Source organism: Myotis myotis, unplaced genomic scaffold (assembly GCF_014108235.1).
Source record: "Myotis myotis isolate mMyoMyo1 unplaced genomic scaffold, mMyoMyo1.p scaffold_m19_p_1, whole genome shotgun sequence".
NCBI lineage: Eukaryota > Metazoa > Chordata > Mammalia > Chiroptera > Vespertilionidae > Myotis > Myotis myotis.
In genome coordinates this window covers 152,466,796-152,486,990 of record NW_023416313.1, presented here as the reverse complement: position 1 = coordinate 152,486,990, position 20,195 = coordinate 152,466,796, and the positions used below count along the sequence as shown (strand labels likewise).

The 20,195-nt window shown below is 45.7% G+C and overlaps 1 protein-coding gene across 1 annotated transcript in view; it reads left to right on the top strand.

The window, feature by feature from the left end:
• The window catches only part of RYR3 (ryanodine receptor 3), a 370,839-nt gene that overhangs the window by 276,273 nt on the left and 74,371 nt on the right, over positions 1 to 20,195 (top strand). Inside the window, exons 53-64 of the mRNA XM_036346438.1 lie at positions 356 to 445; positions 1,330 to 1,476; positions 1,656 to 1,718; positions 3,013 to 3,088; positions 3,262 to 3,385; positions 6,459 to 6,574; positions 7,167 to 7,234; positions 8,344 to 8,465; positions 12,510 to 12,559; positions 12,962 to 13,022; positions 14,804 to 15,042; positions 16,542 to 16,623. Of these exons, the coding sequence (XP_036202331.1) occupies positions 356 to 445; positions 1,330 to 1,476; positions 1,656 to 1,718; positions 3,013 to 3,088; positions 3,262 to 3,385; positions 6,459 to 6,574; positions 7,167 to 7,234; positions 8,344 to 8,465; positions 12,510 to 12,559; positions 12,962 to 13,022; positions 14,804 to 15,042; positions 16,542 to 16,623 (1,238 nt within the window). The remainder of the gene's footprint in view (positions 1 to 355; positions 446 to 1,329; positions 1,477 to 1,655; positions 1,719 to 3,012; positions 3,089 to 3,261; positions 3,386 to 6,458; positions 6,575 to 7,166; positions 7,235 to 8,343; positions 8,466 to 12,509; positions 12,560 to 12,961; positions 13,023 to 14,803; positions 15,043 to 16,541; positions 16,624 to 20,195) is intronic.

The window sequence follows — 20,195 nt, the reverse complement described above, 5'->3', positions numbered from 1 at the left end:
CAGCGGGTCCTCACAGGCCTTTAGCCTTGACTTCTGTCCCCGCCTGAGAACACTGCCAGAAGCATTGTTCTCAGGTCTTTTGAAACATCCTTTTATCTGTTGTGAGCCTGAAACACAAGCGAGTCAGTGGAGGGGACAGCAGCTAAAACAAGAAGAAATGAAGGAGCGGAGTTCAACATTCAGGGGCAGAGAGTCTGACAGCCTGAATGGATCCATTAGACATTTTGCGGGGGCAATTTCCGAGCTCTGTCACCCTCCATTATTCCGTTCGTTCAGTGCAGACAGAAACTGGGATGTGGGTCGCATAGCGGGGCTCCTAGGGTGCCAGGGGTATTTGAAGTGAACCTTTCTGCAGAGTCAGAGCGGGTGGAAATATGGAATTTCCCTGGACGAGAACATGAAGACCCATCCACTGATAAGGCCCTTCAAGACATTGACGGAGAAGGTAAGGAGCGGGCCTCGGGTCACACTGCGCAGCTTCTGGTGTCCTGCCCTGGGGACTGTCAGAGGAGGTCCGGGCACATTCACCCTCAGCGCCTTAGAGACTTTCAAATGCAGTCAACTCCTCACCACCTGGGACGCCTGGGGGCCAGCATTGGTCTGTTCTTAGGCTGAGAGCCCCTTGGAGAGAGAAGCTCAGCTCAGCACTTAGAGGCGGAGCCAAATGCATTTGTAGGCCACTCGCTGCTGAACGAGGAAGGGCTTCTGTTCGATTGTTGAGGCGGGGAGAGGGGTAGTGGGAGATAATCAGGGAAGATAATAGGAGTAGAAAAGAGAGTCCCCAAGGACATACACAGGTCTCTTGGGGTTTTTTAACTAAGAAATGTGGTTCAGCCCACTCTGAGTTCCTCTCTGCAGTCAGTAGGGTTCTCGGTACGCGCTAGGCCTGGGGTCACATGTAAAGGGCAGCATGCGTACCTTGTGTGCATATTGACCACCTATGAAGCTTTGAAGAGAATTCTAAGTCTCAGAAACTCTGTTTCCCATGCTCCAAGGAGAGCTTTGGCAGATGCTCTGGCGAGTCCCCTCTTAACCAGCTGCTAGAACAAGAGAAGTCACTCTCTGTTCTTGCTCCTCTTTATCCCCAGCCTGTGGGTTCATCCCTCTGGGGGCAGGAGACTTTGGGGTCTTATATTTAAAAACACCAGAAAGACTGACTGCATGCTTCGGCATGGGGAGAGGGGTGCTGCAGAGGGATTCTGAGTTAGGGGGAGGACGCTGGAACCAGTTAGCACCCCCTCCATCGTGGGACCCACTTCCACAGGGAGACACGCCAGGCAGAGTGCTGGGCGTGCCCTGCAAAGCTCTCCTGCTCAAATTTTCTTCCAGGAGAAGGAAATTTATCGCTGGCCAGCCAGAGAGTCCCTGAAAACTATGCTGGCTGTGGGCTGGACTGTGGAGAGGACCAAAGAAGCAGAAGCCCTAGTTCAACAACGGGAAAATGAGAAGCTTCGAAGCATGTCCCAGGCCAGCCAGGTATGACGGACACCACAGGGCCCGCCTAGGAAAGCCCTCCTGGGGGGGTTCCCAGGCCAGGACCACCCATCGGGAGCCCTGGGGGTCCCTGGGATCCATCTCTGGTGGCTGATGTTGGGATGCTGGTGAGAATAAGGAGAATAACAGCAACCCCGGTGATCCTGCCTGTGCTTCCCTAGGGCAACAGCTACAGCCCTGCCCCGCTGGACCTCTGCAACGTGGCGCTCTCCAGGGAGCTGCAGGTCAGTGTCGCTGCCTCCAGGGCAGCACAGCTTGCTCCCCAAAGCCCCCAAGTGCAGCATATATTGCCCTCCAAGAGTTTGTTGTGTTTTAAAGAATAAAAAGAAGGGAAACAATGCCTAGAACATCTCACCACTAAAATACAAACCTTGAAAAGGGGCATATTAGGCAGAGGCCACAGGGAAGGGCTCAGCAGAAGTAAGCAATCATCTAAGAAGGTGAGGCTTTGTACTTCAACCAGGAACATCCTAACAGGTAATCACTCAACAAAAGGAAGAACAAACAAATTACTGTATCAAAACCCACAACAGGCCCTAGCTGGCTTGGCTCGGCTCAGTGGATAGAGCGTCGTCGGTGGGGGGTTTGAATCCGGTAAAGGACATATGCCTGTGTTGCTGGCTCGATCCCCAATAGGGGGCGTGCAGGAAGCAACCAATCAATGAATGTCTCTCATCATTGATGTTTCTATCTCTCTCCCCTCTCCCTTCCTCTCTGAAATCAATAAATAAATATATATATTTTTTAAACCCACAACAGAACTGATAACAGCTAGGCAAAAATCTGCAAAGACCCCTGGGTATGGGGGTGCTTTCCTGGTCCCAGTAGGTCCCCCCAACCATGAGGACACTTGCATATCTCATAGCAGATTCACTTGAGTTCCCAGAAGGTGCAGACAGGCAATAGAGTAGGACTTAGGCACGTACACCAAGAAGATGAAATTAAAGGCCTTAAGCTGCCTCCGCCCAGTCCTGCACACACAGCCGGGCGTGACCGGCCCCAGCCAGGGGCCATTGCTCCCTCAGACCTACTACCCTTTGGCTTCAGAGAAAGTTTCTTTCCAAAGTGCACATTTGAGGTCACTGTTTCATGAACCTTAGAGAGATAATTCTATCTGGGAAATCTAATTTGCAGTAGCCTTCCCTAAGACATGGCTGTTTTTAGTTTGCTAAGCTAAAGGCTTTCAGGGATTCTAGACTTTTCCTTCACCCGCACTTCCAGGTCCCAAATCTCAGGTCCTATGGCAGATCAAGTGCCACCAAAATGCACTTCCAAAGGGAAACGTGTGTATGTCGTGAATGCATCAAACCGCCAGGATAATAAGTTACAAGGGAGGGGCAGAATCCGAAACTGTTTTCTGTTGTATGGGAAGATATAAAACTAATGAGGTGCCAAAGCAGACTAACATACTGTTAGCATTTGGTGGAGCTCTGCCCCCCAGGCTGCCTGAAAAGCCCGGCAGTCATGAGCCCGTTGTCTTGCTTTCTCTCTGACGGTCCTCTGCCTGGTGGGACACAGGGGATGGTGGAGGTCATAGCTGAGAACTATCACAACATCTGGGCCAAGAAGAAGAAGCTGGAGCTGGAGAGCAAAGGTGAGCCTGGTTCCCAACATCCCCCCGAAGGTGATCCTGGTTCCCAACACCCCCCCCGAAGGTGATCCTGGTTCCCAACACCCCCCCCCAAAGGTGAGCCAGGGCAGGTGTGCTTCCCCGGAAGCACTAAGGAAGAGCGAAATATGTTGTCATCTCTCACTTTCCTGACCCAGGTGGTGGCAGTCACCCTCTTTTGGTTCCATATGACACCTTGACTGCCAAGGAGAAGTCTAGGGACCGAGAGAAGGCACAGGACCTGTTTAAATTCCTCCAAGTGAATGGCATCGTGGTGTCTAGGTAAGTCGTCTTCCAGGTGATGTTAGCGCCCTGGGCGGGCTTGGAGGTGTGGTCTCCCTCTCCAGGTATTTAATCACCTGCCTACAAAATGGGTCAGAGCAAGGATAGAGGGTTTCTTTTGAAATAAGAAAAACATTTTATTTTGCAGGATGAAGCCCTCTTTCCTGACCTAAACAGGACCAATCAATATTAATTTTAAAAATAGGTTACAGCACAGTATAAACTAACAAACAAAACAGAAACAGGCTCATATACACAAAGAACAGACTGAAGGTGGCCAGAGAGGAGGGCGTTTGGGGAACTGGGTGAAAAAGGTGAAGGGATTGAGAAGTACAAATTGGTAGTTACAAAGTAGTCACTGGGACCTAGAGTGCAGCATAGGGGCTGTAGTCAATGATATTGGAATAACTATCTATGCGGCCAAGTGGGTACTGGAAATTTCGGGGGTCTCACTTTGTATATGACTCTAAGCACTATGCGATACACCTGAAACTAATGCAAAAATAACATTGAATGTAAGTGGTAATGGGGAAAAAACTTTAATAAAATGGGAAAAATTCAGTTCCAGCTGAGTCATGACAAATTATACACACACACCGTAAACATTTCATTGTAACTTAAAACATGTAAATATGCAATCGTTCACAAGTCTTGGGCTCTAGGCCAGGCCTTTCTGTGTATGCTGCCCATTGATTGCAGTAATAAACCACATCCATCTGCATCCCCAGCGCTTTGCAATCATGGCTTTTCTTTAAATCAGCGAGACTTAAGGCACATGCTAAACAGTGGAAGTGCAGTATTCTTCTAGGTGCTTACGTGTGTGTGTTTTTATTTCCTCCCCTATCTTTTATAGTTTTCTCACCCATACCTACTTTAAAAACTATGTATTTGGTCCTGGCTGGGTGGCTCAGTTGGTTAGAGTTTCATCCTATACACCAAAAGGTTGTGGGTTCTATCCTTGTGGTCAAGGCACATATGGGAGGCAACCAATCATTGTTTCTATTTCTTTCTCTCTCTCTCTCTCTCTCTCTCTCTCTCTCTCTCTCTCTCTCTCTCCCCCCTCTCTCTATCTTTCTTCCTCTCCCTGCCCCTCCCTCTCTCTCTCTAAAATCAATAAGCAGATCCTCAGGTGAAGATTAAAAAATATATATGTACATGTATGTATTTGGTTGCAATTGCAGGTCTTTGCAAAATATGCAACTTAGTTCTCATAGAATCAACAGTTCTCTTGACATTTATTTTGTTGTTTTATATACTATTTAATTAAGTTACATAACAATAATAGTACGCATCAGTGACATTTTATCTCAAACTTAGATTTTTCAGAATTATCTAGGTGAATGTTTTATAGGAGAATGGTCTTAGCTGCTTACATCTTAAAAGTAGAACCTGTTTTCCTGCTGGTCAAACGCCAGTGGTGGGCTGCGCTGCATAGGGCCCTGTATGCTGAGCACTTTGTGGAGTGAAAAGCAAGCCAGTGTTCCTATCTGATAGAGCCATTCCTCCTAAAAGAAATGTTTGCTGAGCCAGCTGCTGTTTCTTTTTGTTTCCTACAGAATTTTGCTACTGACTAGCAGAAAACCAACTAACAGCCTATACAAATATCTCGGTTATATCTCATATAAAAAAATAACTAAACGTATTTGCTATATTGTCGAGCAGGAAAGGGCAGGTCGTGGAGACAGCCTCCAGGGAGGCATGTGAGAAAGGCTCCCATCGTCATTTTAATCCCAATCTTAACACCAAGAATGCATACTGTGATTTGCTGATAAATCACTTGCTCGCAGAAATGAAAAGTTCCTCTTTACTATAACTAACGAAAAAATCAAGGAAACAGAAGGGAAAAGAAGAAAGATAATTGAATTGAGGAAACATGTCCTAGTGGCCATTTACCATGGGCCAGAGCCTGTGGTGGGCACGTGGACCTATAGATGAGGAGGCGAGGTCCCTGTTACCACCGAGAACTCCTGGTTTCTGCTTCTCACAGCTCAGACCTGCTCCATCCTCAGCTTCCCCTCCCTCAGTGGAAGGGAGCACCCTTCTCTGGTGCTCAAGCCAGAAACCTTGGCTCTCCTCTTTTTCTCCCAGCCCACATCCAATCCTTCAGGAAATTCTGATGGTTCTGCCTGTAAGATACCTAATATCTGATCACTTCTCACCACCTCCATGCTGTCATCATGAAAGAGCCTCCTACCTGGGCTCCCTGTTTCAACCCTTGTCCCCACAGTCAACTTTAAACCTAGCAACTAGAGTAACTCTGTTACAGTGTAAGTCATAGCATGTCATTCCTCTATTCCAAGTTTTCAATAGCCTCCCATCTTGGAGCAACAGCAAAATTCAAAGTATGGAGCACAGGGCCCTAATGATTTAGTTCCCTGCCCACCTACACCCTCCTGATTGCCTGCTCACTTCCATGCCATCCACACTGGCCTCTGCCATATGCCTTCAACTCAGCATGCATGCTCCCACCTCAGGACCTTTGCATCTCCGCTCCCTATGATGCAAAGCTCTTTCCCCAGATGTCTGTAAGCACCTTCACTCACCTCCCTCAAGCCTTTACTCTGATATCCTGCACCTCAGGAGAGCAGAACTGATTATTCTGTTTAACCCTACAATCCACTCTCCCCCAGTTCAGACACTCTCGGGCCCCTTCATCCTGCTTTAATTTTTCTTTTCTTTTTTTCACAAAACTTATGAACTTCAAGCATTCCATATAATTGATATCTTGTTTTCTATAATTTTTTTGTCTGTCTATAGCTAGCATGTAAGTTCCAGGAGGGCGGGGGTTCTTGCTTGCTTCTCTGACTTATTCTCAGCTCAATATCTGTTGAATAAATAATAAAGATATTTTTGAGAAAAAAAAATCTTTTCAGAAATTATTGTAGCACAGGTGTTGCGTGCTCAGAGAGGCAGTCCCAAGTACAAAGGGAAATTAGTCAAATGAATTGAGCCACTGAGCCAGAATAAGGATTCACATTTGTAAAATGAAGTCAATGCAGGCAGGATTGCTGATGCACCACAGTCACGTAGTTATCTCTGTTGCTTCCCGGGGTTTACCCGCTTCCGACCTTAGAGGTATGAAGGATATGGAGCTGGATGCCTCCTCCATGGAAAAGAGGTTTGCCTATAAATTTTTGAAGAAGATCCTGAAATATGTTGATTCTGCTCAAGAGTTTATTGCCCATTTGGGTAAGTATCCTTGCAATATGTCACAAACATGTATGCTTCTCATACCATCTCACCGTATCAAAGAATTTGATATTTCTTTATCAAGGAATGAGGCCCTCAGACCGTAGCTGTTCGTGATTCATTTAGGATATGTGGGGAGGAAACAGTGGCAGAGGTCCCTCCCCCACCCCACCCAACTTCAAAAAAATCAGTTTCATGCTTGGTTTCCATGCTGGGTTTGATTGAACCACTTGTCATTTTTTTTTCATATAACTTGTCCTATTTTAACTTTCCCTTTGTTTTGCTTTGAGACCATGGGCATATGACTTACCCTCTCTGAAGCTCCTTTCTCATCAATAAAGTGGAGAAAGGGAAAATAATAATTTTTAATTTAAAAAAATTAAGTGGAGAAAAGGATAGTGAAACAGCTTAGAGAATTGACATAGGAAGTAACTAACCAGCACAACTGTAAAGTCCTTTGTAAAATAAAAGATACTTTGTCAAATGGCCTGTTCGTGCGTGGCCTTGAGAAGAGCTGCTCTGTTTCTAAAACGCTGTGACTGGTTCCTGTTTTTTAACTCTGACCAACTTGGTGTTACTTGTGTCTCTGTAGAAGCCATTGTCATCAGTGGGAAAACTGAAAGGTCTCCCCATGACCAGGAGATCAAATTCTTTGCCAAAGTAAGTGATTCTCTGTGCTTACCTAATTACTTTCTTCTTAGGATCCCTACGGTTTAGGGTACAAGTTAAGCCGACCCCACAAAGATATCCAAAACTCCAATGGCTCCGATGAGACAGACATTTCTCCTATTTCTCTCCTGTGGAACATTCCTGAGGCAGAAAGGTGGTCCGAGGAGGCAGGCAGCCTGCTCTGCTCCACGCATCATCCAGGGTCTCAGGCTTTTCTCTGATGCTCCACCGTCTCTTACGGTGCGGTCTGTGTCCCTGTGGTTCTAACAGGCTCACCTGTACCATATCTGTGGGAAAGGGGGAAGGGAGAGAGGGAAGGGAGAGGGGAGGGCAAGCTGCTACTTTTTTAAAAGCTCTTTCCCAATGGCTAGAACTTAGTCACTTTAGCCTCACCTAGCTAGAAAGGAGACTGGATAGTGCATTCTCCAGTTTGGTGACCTCATACCAGCTAAAACATGAGGGGTTTTATTGCTAAGAGAAAGACGGGGGGATGAATCTGGGCGCCAGTGAGCAGTCTCTGCCAGACAGCCCCATTCAGAGGACTAATTGCATGGGCAGCTGTGGGTCAGCCCTGTTCTGAGAAGCAGTGATAGAATGTGCCAGGCTAGTATTGCTGGGCCAGGTACCTGTTGGATGCCATACCCAGGAAGTCATGTCTCAGTGCAGGTGACCCACAGGAGCACCCTGACAGTGTTGACTTGGGTCTGTGCTCATTGGTGGTCTTATCCTTTCACACACACCAGGACCTCTGGGTGCAGGCACAGAAGAGGAAAATGTGTTAGAAACAGAATCACTGGGTAGTGCAGAGGTGGGGAACCTTTTTTCTGCCAAGGGCCATTTGGATATTTATAACATCATTCCAGGTCCATACAAAATTATCAACTTAAAATTAGACTGCTATATTTGGTCAAACAGTTAATTAATTTACCCCTAGTGCCTTGGCAGGGCATGCAACCCATGGGCTAGACGTTCCCCACCCCTGGGGTAGAGTTTCCTGGAAGGACAGAGGCTTTTGTTCACTGAGAATGAACTTTTTCAAAGGAACCAAAGGAAGGGCTTTGACTGGCTTCCTGGAAGTTAATTTCTGGTGGGTTTTCCAGGTGCTCCTCCCGCTGGTTGACCAATACTTCACCAATCACCGCCTCTACTTCCTGTCGTCCCCGCTGAAGCCCCTTAGCAGCAGTGGGTATGCCTCCCATAAGGAGAAAGAAATGGTGGCCAGGTGAGTCTACGCAAGAAAGAGAAGGTCCTGGTGCTGATGTGGTTTATATAAACCTCCAGACTCCTAGAGGCTCAATGAGTCTTTTGAAGAAATGAACTGTATCCTGATGATTGGCTCAGAGGTTTTGGTTATCACCCTTTTTTTAAAGTAATTTTATTCATACTTATCTATGTATTATTATCTTGGCAGCATAGAAAAGTGCACTGTTTGGGGGTTTCAGTAGGGTTGGGGGAAAATTTATATATCAGGTTAACTTCTGAAATAACATTTAGAAAAAGGTGAAGGTAATTCTGCATCTTAGGAAAAGCAAACACACAACATTGAGAAGAAGCAGATTAATGCTGTGTTCAATCCCATTCTTATCAGGCTTCTGAAGCTTAAAATTTAGGAACAGAATCATATCTTACAAATTCTGGTGTGGACGATCTGAGATTTGCAATCTAGAGCAACATAATTCAAATTAAATTCTTAATAGGGAAACATTTTTTATCAAAAGAACCAGCCCTTGCCCAGCCAGCATGGCTCAGTGGTTGAGTGTCAACCCATGAACGAGGAGGTCACAGTTCAATTCCCAGGTTGCAGGCTAGATACCCAGTGTGGGGCATGCAGGAGGCAGCTGAGCAATGATTCTCTCATCACTGATGTTTCTATCTCTCTCTCCCTCTCTCTTCCTCTCTGAAATCAATAAATATATATGTATTTTTTTAAAGCACCAGCTCCTCTACATTTTATAGGGCATAACACATGGATGCCTCAACAGAGAAGAACAAAAGGGATGCTTCATGATCAGGCTCAGAGATGGATTCTACCGTACCTCAGGTTCTCTCTGGGTTTGATTTATGAATGGCAAAGAGTTAAAGACTGTAATGAAAGCAGATAATCAAACCCTTCCCTAGCATCCACTGATGGTGAACGGTGGACATAATCCTATCTAATAAAAAGGGAATATGCTAATTGACCCTCATGCCATCACAAAGATGGCTGCGCCCACAGCCAATAAGGAGGGAATATGCTAATTGACTGTCCCGCCCTCAAAGATGGCGGCACCCACAGCCACAAGATGGCGGCACCCAGTCCCCTCAGCCACGCCATGGCAAGGCCGTGCCACGTGCCTGCCTCTGGAAACCCCCCTGTCACTTCAGCCCCCCAGCTGCCCAGGGCCAGCCCAAGGCGCAGACAAGCCTTGGATGGCAGCTGCCCAGGTGCCTAGGACCACCCGAGGCTCAGGTAACCAGGGCCGGCCGAGGCTTGCACTGCTGGCAGTGGCAGCAGCAGAGGTGTGAAGGGGTGTCGCCTTCCTCTGATTGCTGGGTCACCTCCCACCCCTGAGGGCTCCCGGACTGTGAAAGGGGGCAGGCTGGGCTGAAGTACCCCCCCTCTAGTGCATGAATTTTCATGCACCGGGCCTCTAGTACTAAATAAAAACCCAGCTGTTTAAAAAAAAAAGACACAGCTGTTAGGTATTAGCATCTTTGGGAAGATATTCAACTTTAAGATTTAGCTAGCATTTATTAAACACTCATGGCTAAGCAGTGAGCTTGATTTTTCATAGGAAGAGGTGCCCAGTTGGGTATCATTACCCCAATGCTTTAAATTCTAAGAATATAATCTCCACTTTACAGATGAGGAAACTGAGGTTTGGTCAGGTTGATGCCAGTGCCTAAGGCAATAGGGAGTAAGCTAGGGCAGAAATGGAGGCCCAGTCCTCTCTGTCTGGACCCAGTGCCATTTCCCCTGCACTGCCATTACTTAACTCATTTGTTAAGAGAAGAGGAACCCATGCTATCAAAATGGGGTACACTTGGAATCCACTCTGGCCAATGATTTCTAAGTATTTTCAGGATGCACCAATGTATTTTATAAGAAGTCAAGAAATTGAGGGGCAAAAATGAGATACTCAGATATATCAACAGAAAGCAGGTGTGTCTGTTTTCTTGTATTTTTTTAGATTATTAATTCATGGAAATGTAACATTTGTTCAGCCAGGCACCATTTGTCATGGCTGGAGCTGATCAGCCTTGCAAATAACTCTCAGACCCAGCAGCATGCCTGCCGCCTTCTTTGGAGGCAGTGGTGCACACTGCACCTGCTCACGTTTCCAGACCCCTCCTGTTTGCATCCTTCACCCCTGCCCCACCTCTTCTGCACTGGATGCTATTCACCAGGGCTTTCCAGGCACTCTCCTGGGGTCTCTCTAGTTTATCACCTTCAAATTCAGAGGAGACCCAGGCCTCTCACAACTCCGGGCTAAGGACAATGCTGCTGCTTAAATCATGGGCCCCCTAGGGGATAAGGAGGAGCCTGTGGAAGTTGGCCTTGCTGGCCTGAGAAAGCATGTCCCACAGCAAGAGGAGCCATGTTAATATTAGGATCGGACAGCAAACCATCTGCTTTATCTAGAAAAGTGTTATTTCGTATTTATACAGAGCATGTGTTTATTTCGCCAGAAATAAGAAAGCCCCTAATTCTAAAAGCTAAGGGCAATGTGACTACTCTGAACTTACGAATGAGAAAACTAACACATTGTCCACCATTAAGTGGCTTCACCCACAGCCCAGCTGTTCAGGGCAGAACCACAGAACTCCCATTTCTCCTGACTTTCCCCCTCCCTCAACTCTGTGAGTTATCAGATGAGAGAGAGAGGGAGGGAGGGAGAGAGAGAGAGATAGAGAGAGAGAGAGAGAGAGAGAGAGAGAGAGAGAGAGAGAACGAACGCGAGAGAACACTGGGGGAAGAGTTAAAAAGAAGCAGTCCAGATTTCATTTCACACTAGCTGGATGCCAACTCTCTATGAACTCATTCTGAGTCCTCTTAAGCTCTAGGCTGGGGGTTCCAACTTATTTCCACTGCAGAAATAATGACTAACCAGGAGGGACTTAGGCTGTGATTTCTAGGGGACATCCCTGAAAGGCCCAGGGTGTTCATTGGAAACCACTGTAAGGTGAGCAAATCTTCATCCCCACCAGACTCAGGATGTAGTAGTATTTCTTCTCCGTTTGAGCTGTCCTCTGAAAGACTTTACCCTGGGTGGGATACAGAGCCCCTGACAAGCTGTGAATGAGACCTTAGCTCAGCCTCACCTTGCAGTACCAAGTGTTTTCATTCAGCCTTCCCTCTTTCTGTTCCCCAAGGAAGGGCTATTTTCTAAAGGGGTCGCCAGGTTGTCTAGCTATGCTAGTGTCAGCTAGAATTCAGAGGCATCCCCTCCTAAGAGCACAGACAACACAGGTCAATGACAGCCTAGTGCCCCTACACGGGGTCCATCAGGGCCCATTGGTAGCGTGTTCAGAAACATTCATGGGCTCTTTTCCAGCTACCCAAGCCCTCTATTAGGCACTATGGAAAGTAAAACAGTAGACACAGCTGGACCTCCAGGGCTTCCATGGCAGACAATATGGGCGGAAAATGTGGAGTAGGGACAGAAAGCACAAAAGCAGAGCAGATGGACTTTCCTGGCCTCCAAGGACCCAGCTAGGACAACAACCCAGACAGGCCCATTGATGAATGGGAAACGACAAAGGAAAGCAATTTCTTACATTTGAGGCTCCACACAGTGTTGCCCATACCTAAACCATTAACATTCTTCCAGCACCACCTTCCCGCTCATCTCCCAGCAAAGGGCTCACACCCCAGTGAAGGCTGCAGAATAGTTTGCCATCTACTGCAACAATGGAAAAATTATGCTTCCGTCCAGAATCCTTGTTTATCCCTGAATGTCATACAAATGAACATTATTTACAGTACTCTATAGCAAGGGGTGGTTTGCAACAACTGGCTCACTGCAGAACACTGTAACTGATCCAGAAGGCTTGTTCTCTGTAAGGTTGGAGCTGCCCGCGAGGTGCCTTTCATGACTCTCCAACAAGACTACGAGAACCACGTGCTTTCCAGGTGTGGTCCAGTGGCTTGTTTGAGGAGAACACAGTACATCTTGCTAGAGTGTCGCTCCGTGCTCTCTGTGTTACAGCATGGGGGGGCAGGGGGAGGGACGAATTAATCCTTGAATCTCTGTGCCTCTCCGACTCATGCTCTTTTCTGCTTCAGCCTGTTCTGCAAACTTGCCGCTCTTGTTCGGCACAGGATTTCCCTCTTCGGTGAGTGAGACAGGTATTGCTAACGGGTGCAATTCTCCCTGTAATTATCCTGAACTCACATTTTGGCTTTATTTGTGGCTCCTGCAGATAACCTGAGCCTGGGGACCAAGGTGTCACGTTAATTTGCCATAGAAAATTAGTCTGAAGTATGATAAATGACCTCTCTATCCCTTGAACAATTCAGATTTTCCACACCAATGAATGTTTTAAGCTCTGCCTTCAACATCCATCCTAAAGCAATATGTCAGGCCAGAGATAAACGCATCATCCCTGCCCATAGGCCTGGCATGTTGTGTGTCAGTGGTTAATTATGCCAGGCTGTGGTTTGTGTGTATTGAGAAGGTTGTGTTTGAAAGATGGGTTGAATGGTTCAGGAAGTCATGGTGACATTTTTTATTCTAGGGAGCGATTCTACTACAATGGTGAGCTGCCTTCACATCTTAGCTCAGACACTGGACACAAGGTAAGTCTGCCCCGTTTTTCCAATCGTTTCTCAAGACTCCCTCTCTAACCCTCTCCTCTGACGCATGATTGTACTGACAAGAAGACGTGTCACTGCGCTGCAGGAGCTGGAGGGTCGGGGTTGAGGGACACAGGGAAAGGTGATTCTCACCCTGGTGTTAGCACTCTCATTTCTCAGTTCACGTGGCAGAGGGCCCACTGTGGCGTGTGCTGAACAGTAAAAGCTGGGCATCGGGCCATTCTTGTCTTCTCTTCCTGAGAAGTTCATCTTTGAGAAGATAAAATAGATCACGTGACACAGTGCCACTCTGTACCTAATTCTCCACAAAAAAAAGCAAGCGCTGCTGATGGGCGGCAAGGCCTAAGCGTTCTGGGGAGGGCAGTTGAGGCACTCCGCAGCCAGAATGGGCCAGGGAGGAAATGCAGGGTCGCAGACAGAGTTTGAGCCCATGGCCTGAGGGTCTGATAGGAAAGATGGCTGAACGGGAAAGAAGTCTTAAAAATATATGTAGTCGGATAATATAAATATTTTATATTTGATGAGATAAAAAAAAGAAGCCATGAAAAGGACTGACCAGAGCTTTCATTAGCACACTCGTGTAGGGCCCTTGTCAAAGACATACACCCTGATGCAGCAGAGAGGCGCCAACCTCAGAGTGGCCAGATGAAAATCCACCACAAAGAATGGTTACAAAAAAAAATCTCAGGGGATTTTTAGATTTTTGAGAGAAACAAATACATTGTGGAGATATTAGGACAGCACAAAGTTTGCAGGATCAGACCAAAGCCTCCTAGGGGACTGAAATCCCTTGCAGTTGGGACGAGTGAGGAAACTTTTCTCCCAGAAATGTGGAATGCCTTGAGAAAGAGTCCACTTTTTAAAAATATGCAGGTCAGTGTGATCATCATCCTGAGAAAACCTGCGACTGGAAAGTCGGGAGTCAGATAGAATACTTACAGGATAGGATCAAGCCTCGCTGACTTTATGCCCTTGTTTTTATTTTTCTGGTTAGTTGGGTGATCATGGAAAATGCAGTAGATAAAAAGCAACTGTGCTTGTAGCAAGCCTGTCATCATCTCTTGAATAAGATGCAGACGTGTGGAAAGTAATATATGATTTGTAGGCTTTGTTCCAATTCTAAGTTTTATAAAATAGTTTTGAGGGAGGCCCTCAGATATCCATAGCTAATCTCCATGCCCATGTGTTTTTGAATTGAATTAAGTTATCTGTTTTAAAAGGGCTGGCTGTCCTTTCCCTTCCCTCCTCCAAGCAAGGACATCCTGCAAGCTGTAGAAATCCACACACCAGTGGGCTTATTTCTTTGTTCTCTCTCTTTCTCTCAGCTCCTGCATCATAGGAGAGCGAATATTTCTCACTAGGCCTTATTAAAGTTGCTTATCCCACAGTGAGCTGCAAAAAAAAAACAAAACAAAAAAAAACTTCCCTATTTTTGTACAAGTAGGTAGCCTGCTGTGACAGATACAGCACCAGGTGACCAATACCAGTTTCATTCTGAATCATCCTCTGTGTTTCCAGAAGAGTTGAACACAAATTCCCTCAAACTGAGCACACGGTCCAGTGCTAGCCTTACTCTTAGGGACTGTGTGGTCCAGGTTCTTCCCGGACGCTAGCTACCCTCTCCATCTCTCCTGACCCAGTGCCATCGGGTGACTGGGGAGTCCAGTGTCTGCCCAGTTTGCACTGCAGGTCACCAGTTTCAGGAAGGGGGTTGGCCAAAGCTTCGGGTTATGCTTCTGGTTTTGAACATTGTTTGCTTACAGGACTGTCATGAAGTCAGGCTCAGAGCTGGTGAAGGCCGGGTTACGCGCATTCTTTGAAAATGCTGCGGAAGACTTAGAGAAGACTTCAGAAAACCTGAAGCTCGGGAAGTTCACCCATTCCAGAACGCAGATTAAAGGCGTCTCTCAGAACATTAACTACACCACGGCGGCGCTGCTCCCCATCCTCACGTCCATCTTTGAGCATGTGGCTCAGCACCAGTTCGGGGTGGATTTACTCTGTGAGTCAGATGCTGTGGATTCACATGCACATGGCCACAGACAGGAAGTGGGTGTGTGTGGCTCAGTCTCTGAGGCTGACCTTGAGGGAGGAGTAGAGAGAGAATCATTCCACACGTTTTCTTTTTGTATTTAAAAATTAATTAGTAAACTCTTGGAGGAGGAGAAACCCCCAAATTTGAGTATATAGTATTTCACCTTTTCCTACTGTTATTCAGGACCAAAATTTTCCACCCACTGGTTTAGCTCCCAGCCTTTTGTTCCTACTTCATTTGAACAGGTTATCTGAATAATCCAGCAGGATTGCTCCCAGGGCTTTTCAGACACCAATTTTCCTCTTAAGAAGCCTTAATTTATTCATTGAATACCAGGAGCAAGGGAAAGCTGCTACCATTTCCTTATCTGGGGCTTCAGAGGACCATCGTCGATTTGTTTTACTTTAGTTTGCATGCAGGACCATGTACAGACCTCTCCTGCAAATATTCTGCCACCAAGCTTCAGCTTCACGCTTTAAATGCTAGCACATGATTTAATTTAATTTAACCAGTTGTCAGTAGCTAAGGCTGGGTCTTCCATATCCCTGAGCAACTGAAAATCAGTATTTCCGTGGGGTTGGCGGGCATGGCGCGGAAATAACTCACCTCCTTGTTAAAAAATAAAAAACTGAATAGTTCTCACTGTGGTCAGTTAGTCCCAGCCCTGTGATGAGTTGCAGACATTACCAGGGGCATGTAGCCTGCAGATAAACTTGTGAGTTCCCAGGTGAAACATGCCCTTCCCTTTGGATTTTCCCAGGTGGCAAAATCACAATCTGATTAAATTGCCTTTTGAAAAACTTCCCTGAGAGAACTTGGGACAGGTGAAAATGAGGAATTTTGCTCCAACTCTGAAGAGGTAGAGACATTGTACATACAGTGGGGCCTTGACTTACAAGTTTAATTCGTTCCTCGTTAAGGAGCTCGTTAACTCAAATTACTCTGTCAACTCAAAGCAAAAAATGGGCCGACAGCTGGTATCTCAAAAAACTCGTTAGTTGCGACACTCGTAAGTCAAGGCCCCACTGTATCTTCCTAGGAAATGAATAAAAGGCTCATTAAAACTTCAGATTTCTTGCATTCCTCCTTTCAAAGCAAGGAAATATGTTCCTCTGGATAAAATTTGACTACGGTATCTCCTTCTACTCAAAAAAAAAATCCCATATGGAAGGACTCAGTGGTCTAATGATTCCTTGTGATCCCCAACCTGAGCCCCACAGAGGAACTGGGATGGCTCAGTGGAGGAGGGTCTCCTATCAATATTTTCTCTCCCAGTTCAGCAACCAGAACTTGGGTAGAAGGGGGCTATAAGAAAGGAGGGTGGTAGGAGGAGGGAGAGAAAGAAAAAGATCTCTCTGGCTCTCAGGTGATGCCAACGCGTTTTTCTGTTGGTAGACCCTTTCCGTGTGCGGGAGGTGGCGAGCTGTGATGGTGTAAGGCAGTGACGCTCTTTTTGTTCTTTCCAGTGGGTGACGTGCAGATTTCATGCTACCACATATTATGCAGCCTCTACTCCCTTGGAACAGGAAAGAACATCTATGTGGAAAGGTAATGAGTGAACACAGGAGGCTAACACATTCAGGCTCAGAAAAACATTACTTAACAATAGCATCTTTTCAGTCCAGCAAAATCAAAATGCTCGCTGAAATGGGATGGTGAATTTGAGCCTAGGTTACGAAATGTTTATGGCAATGTTAAGAAGTGGAATGATGCTTTTAATGTTATGACTTTTGTGGAGATAGCTGGCGAAGGAGCAATAGAGCCAAGTAAAAATCATGTGCTAGTGACCAAAAAATGTCACAGAAAATGCCCATTTCTTCATAATCACAGCTTCCAAATCGCTTCCAGGGCTCCGGTGGTTAAGCTGGCTGAGAAACTCGAGGGACATGAGGCAGTTGCTTAGAGTTGAATGAGTTTCTATGCGATACAATCCTGGGCCTTGACCGTTGTCGGCTGTCAGATTAGCTATAGTTTTAAACGAGGCCACACTTTGGTAGCAGAAATGCTTTTCAATAATCTTGAATCTGAACAAGCTGATTGACAGAGCATGTGGGTATCAGCTTGGCTCTCTAATCTGCCTGGAGCTGTGGAGGCCTTTGTGACCTTCTGCTTTTCACCATCAGATGCCATGTGTTGTGTTATTCTGTTTAAATGTATGTGGAAGATCAAAGAGATAAACACAGTATTAACCAAACTCTGGACTTAATCTCATCCTTGGAAGTCTTTCTTTTCTTCCCCCCTCCCCCTCTTCAAATGAGGAAACTGGAAGGAATTTGATCTGTGCTTGAAATTATGTCATCTAAACATGTCTTGTTATCTATGTCCTGTGTGCCTCCTCAGTTTATGGTACCTTTATCAAGTCAATAATAAATCCTTGTTTCATATCAAAACTTACATAAATTCTTATTGCAATTTCTAAAAAAGACCAAGAAAAAGAAAAAGAAAAAGAAAGACTGGTTCTTTCAAAAATTCAGTAACTAGCCCTCACCGGTTTGACTCACTGGATAGAATGTCCTTCTGCAGACTGAAGGGTCCCGGGTTTGATTCTGGTCAAGGGCACATGCCTGGGTTTCGGGCTCAATCCCCAGTGCGGGCTGTGCAGGAGGCAGCCAATCAATGATTCTCTCTTATCATTGATATTTCTATCTCTCTCTCTCCCTCTCCTTTCCTCTTTGAAATCAATTAAAAAAACAAACTACAACAACAACAAAAAACTCAAGTACTGACTTGAAATCATGTCCTAGTAACCAAAACATGTTCAAGAAATGTCTGTCTTCATAGCCACAGCTTCCACACAGCTTCTGTAGTGTAAGAGTTTGAGAAACTAATGACTACTTTATTTTTATTATGATTTTAATTCCTTATAGTTGCATAGCTTTCCTTACCGCTTTACATAAAATATAGATATGTTTGTCATTTAGAGCTGGGCAAACAAAAGTTTCAACCACATTATACCAAGTCAACAAAAGAATTAAGTTAAAATTTCCCATTTGATGGGAGTTGGTCAAGAATTTTACTTAGGGAGGATGTCTTTAATTCATTCCTTCCATTAAACATTTGTGAACACTTTCCAATTTCTTATTCTTTCATTTTTTATGTATGTATATACATGCATCTATATGTGTATGTGTTTCTTTGTACATTTTTTCTTAAAGCTTGTGCATTATTCTCTTGGAAAAAAAGGTCAAATAAAGGTCGGCTCTGAAATGTCAGACCAGAAAAAGATTCATATGACTTTTCATGCTTTATTCATATATTCATTGCAGTTTTATTATGTATCTGCTCCCCGCACCGTTGTGAATATTGTGCCTGTACACTCCGTGGTGGTGGGAGTCAGCTGGGAGAAGCACCTAGCTTAAGTCTGCTCCAATTGTCTGTCTGCTAGTTAATGATTTAAAATCCTACACTTGGAATGCTACCGCTATTAACCACCTTTGTTTGTTTTCTTTTGTATTGTGAAAGGGAGACATACTTTAGAGATTCACTTCTCCCTTCTTTCCCTGGCTGCTTTTGACCAAGGCCGCTCAAACACTGCAAGCTTCCCCTAACCCTCTGAGATGCTCTTTGGTACCATCCCTGCCGCTGCTTTCTGCCCTCTGTGATGTGTTGTTTTCTCTCCTTAGCATCCTCTGCAATATACACGGAGGAACTTTCACAGCTGCAAATCCCCAGATATGTGCAAGGCGTAATTATTATTGCTGTGATGACTTTGTCTCTGCCTGTGTCCCTGGCAACAAGGTCCCGATCCATGGAAATAAAATTGAGAGAACGACTTGGAAGTAACAAAAACTGAAATACAAATTGAACCCTCCTCAATCTGTCACCATGACCAAGTACTATATATGAAAAATACTCTACTAGACAGGATGAACTGAGGGAGGAAGACAAAAGAGTTTCCACATCCAGTGAGAAACTCTAAGAAGAAAGATCATTTGGTTGCTATGGAGCTGTTTGTGTAGCCCTTGCTTGATTGGTCCACAGCCACATCGCCCTCTGGGGGGCGCTAATGACCAGAGAAGCATTGTAACAGCAGGCCTTTATCAGCTCAGTCTCTCTGGGGCCTGGAGGTCACAGTCATTTACCCTGGTATCTCACAGCCAGGAGCATTAATTGGCAGACTTCTGAGCTTTACTTTTATAGAACTTTTAACAGGCCAGGGGAACTGTTGTTTATATCCTTTTTGGCCCAGTGGCTAATTAGCATCATTGTGAGCTCCAGACTAGAAAGTGTCCTGGGGTGAGCTGGGAGAGACTCCGGTTTCTCAGCAATTAATATCCGGAGGATAGGACATGCGTGCCCCTCGAGTCAGTGCAGCACTGGGAAACTGTCTTCCGTCCTGAGGACTGCCTTCGTATGAGACTGACGTTCTAGAAATTCACTGTCATGAATTCATGACTTTAATTTTGGTGAGAGAGTAAGCAAGAGGGGAATAATGGGTCAGTTTAGCACCAAGACAACCCAGGGCCTGCTGTTTCCCAGGTTCACCTCCCTGGGCCAGCTAAAATTCACTCTCAAGTGTGCCCTTCCTTGTCATCCCTGACTTTCACCCAGGATTGTTTCCCTTCAATGCCCTCCCCATGGCATTTCTTTTCCATCGCAATTTAGCTCTTTATTTCCTCCTCCTCCTCAAAAGGCAAGACTGAAGGAGAAGAAACACAGTATCTCTCTACATTAGCCACGGTGATTGGTTAAATGGAGAGAGTGTTGACTGAAAAATAAGCAGCCTGTTGTAGATTCTCGTATTTGAGATAGACAGGTCCTCACCGCAGCGGTCACTGGGGTGTTGGTCATTCAGGTCTGAAGTTAAAAGGATGCCTCTCTTCTCATGCTTTCCCTCCACCCTGAGCTTAACAAAGGAGGAAAGACAACGGCTAAAACTGTCTGGCTTACTCCTCGGGAAGCACTGACTCCCCTAGTCACTCCCACCACATAGTCAATGCTTGTTTGTTTGTTTTTTGTTTTTTTAATATATTTTATTGATTTCCTACAGAGAGGAAGGGAGAGAGACAGAGAGTTAGAAACATCGATGAGAGAGAAACACCGATCAGCTGCCTCCTGCACATCTCCCACCGGGGATATGCCCGCAACCCAGGCACATGCCCCCGACCGGAATCGAACCT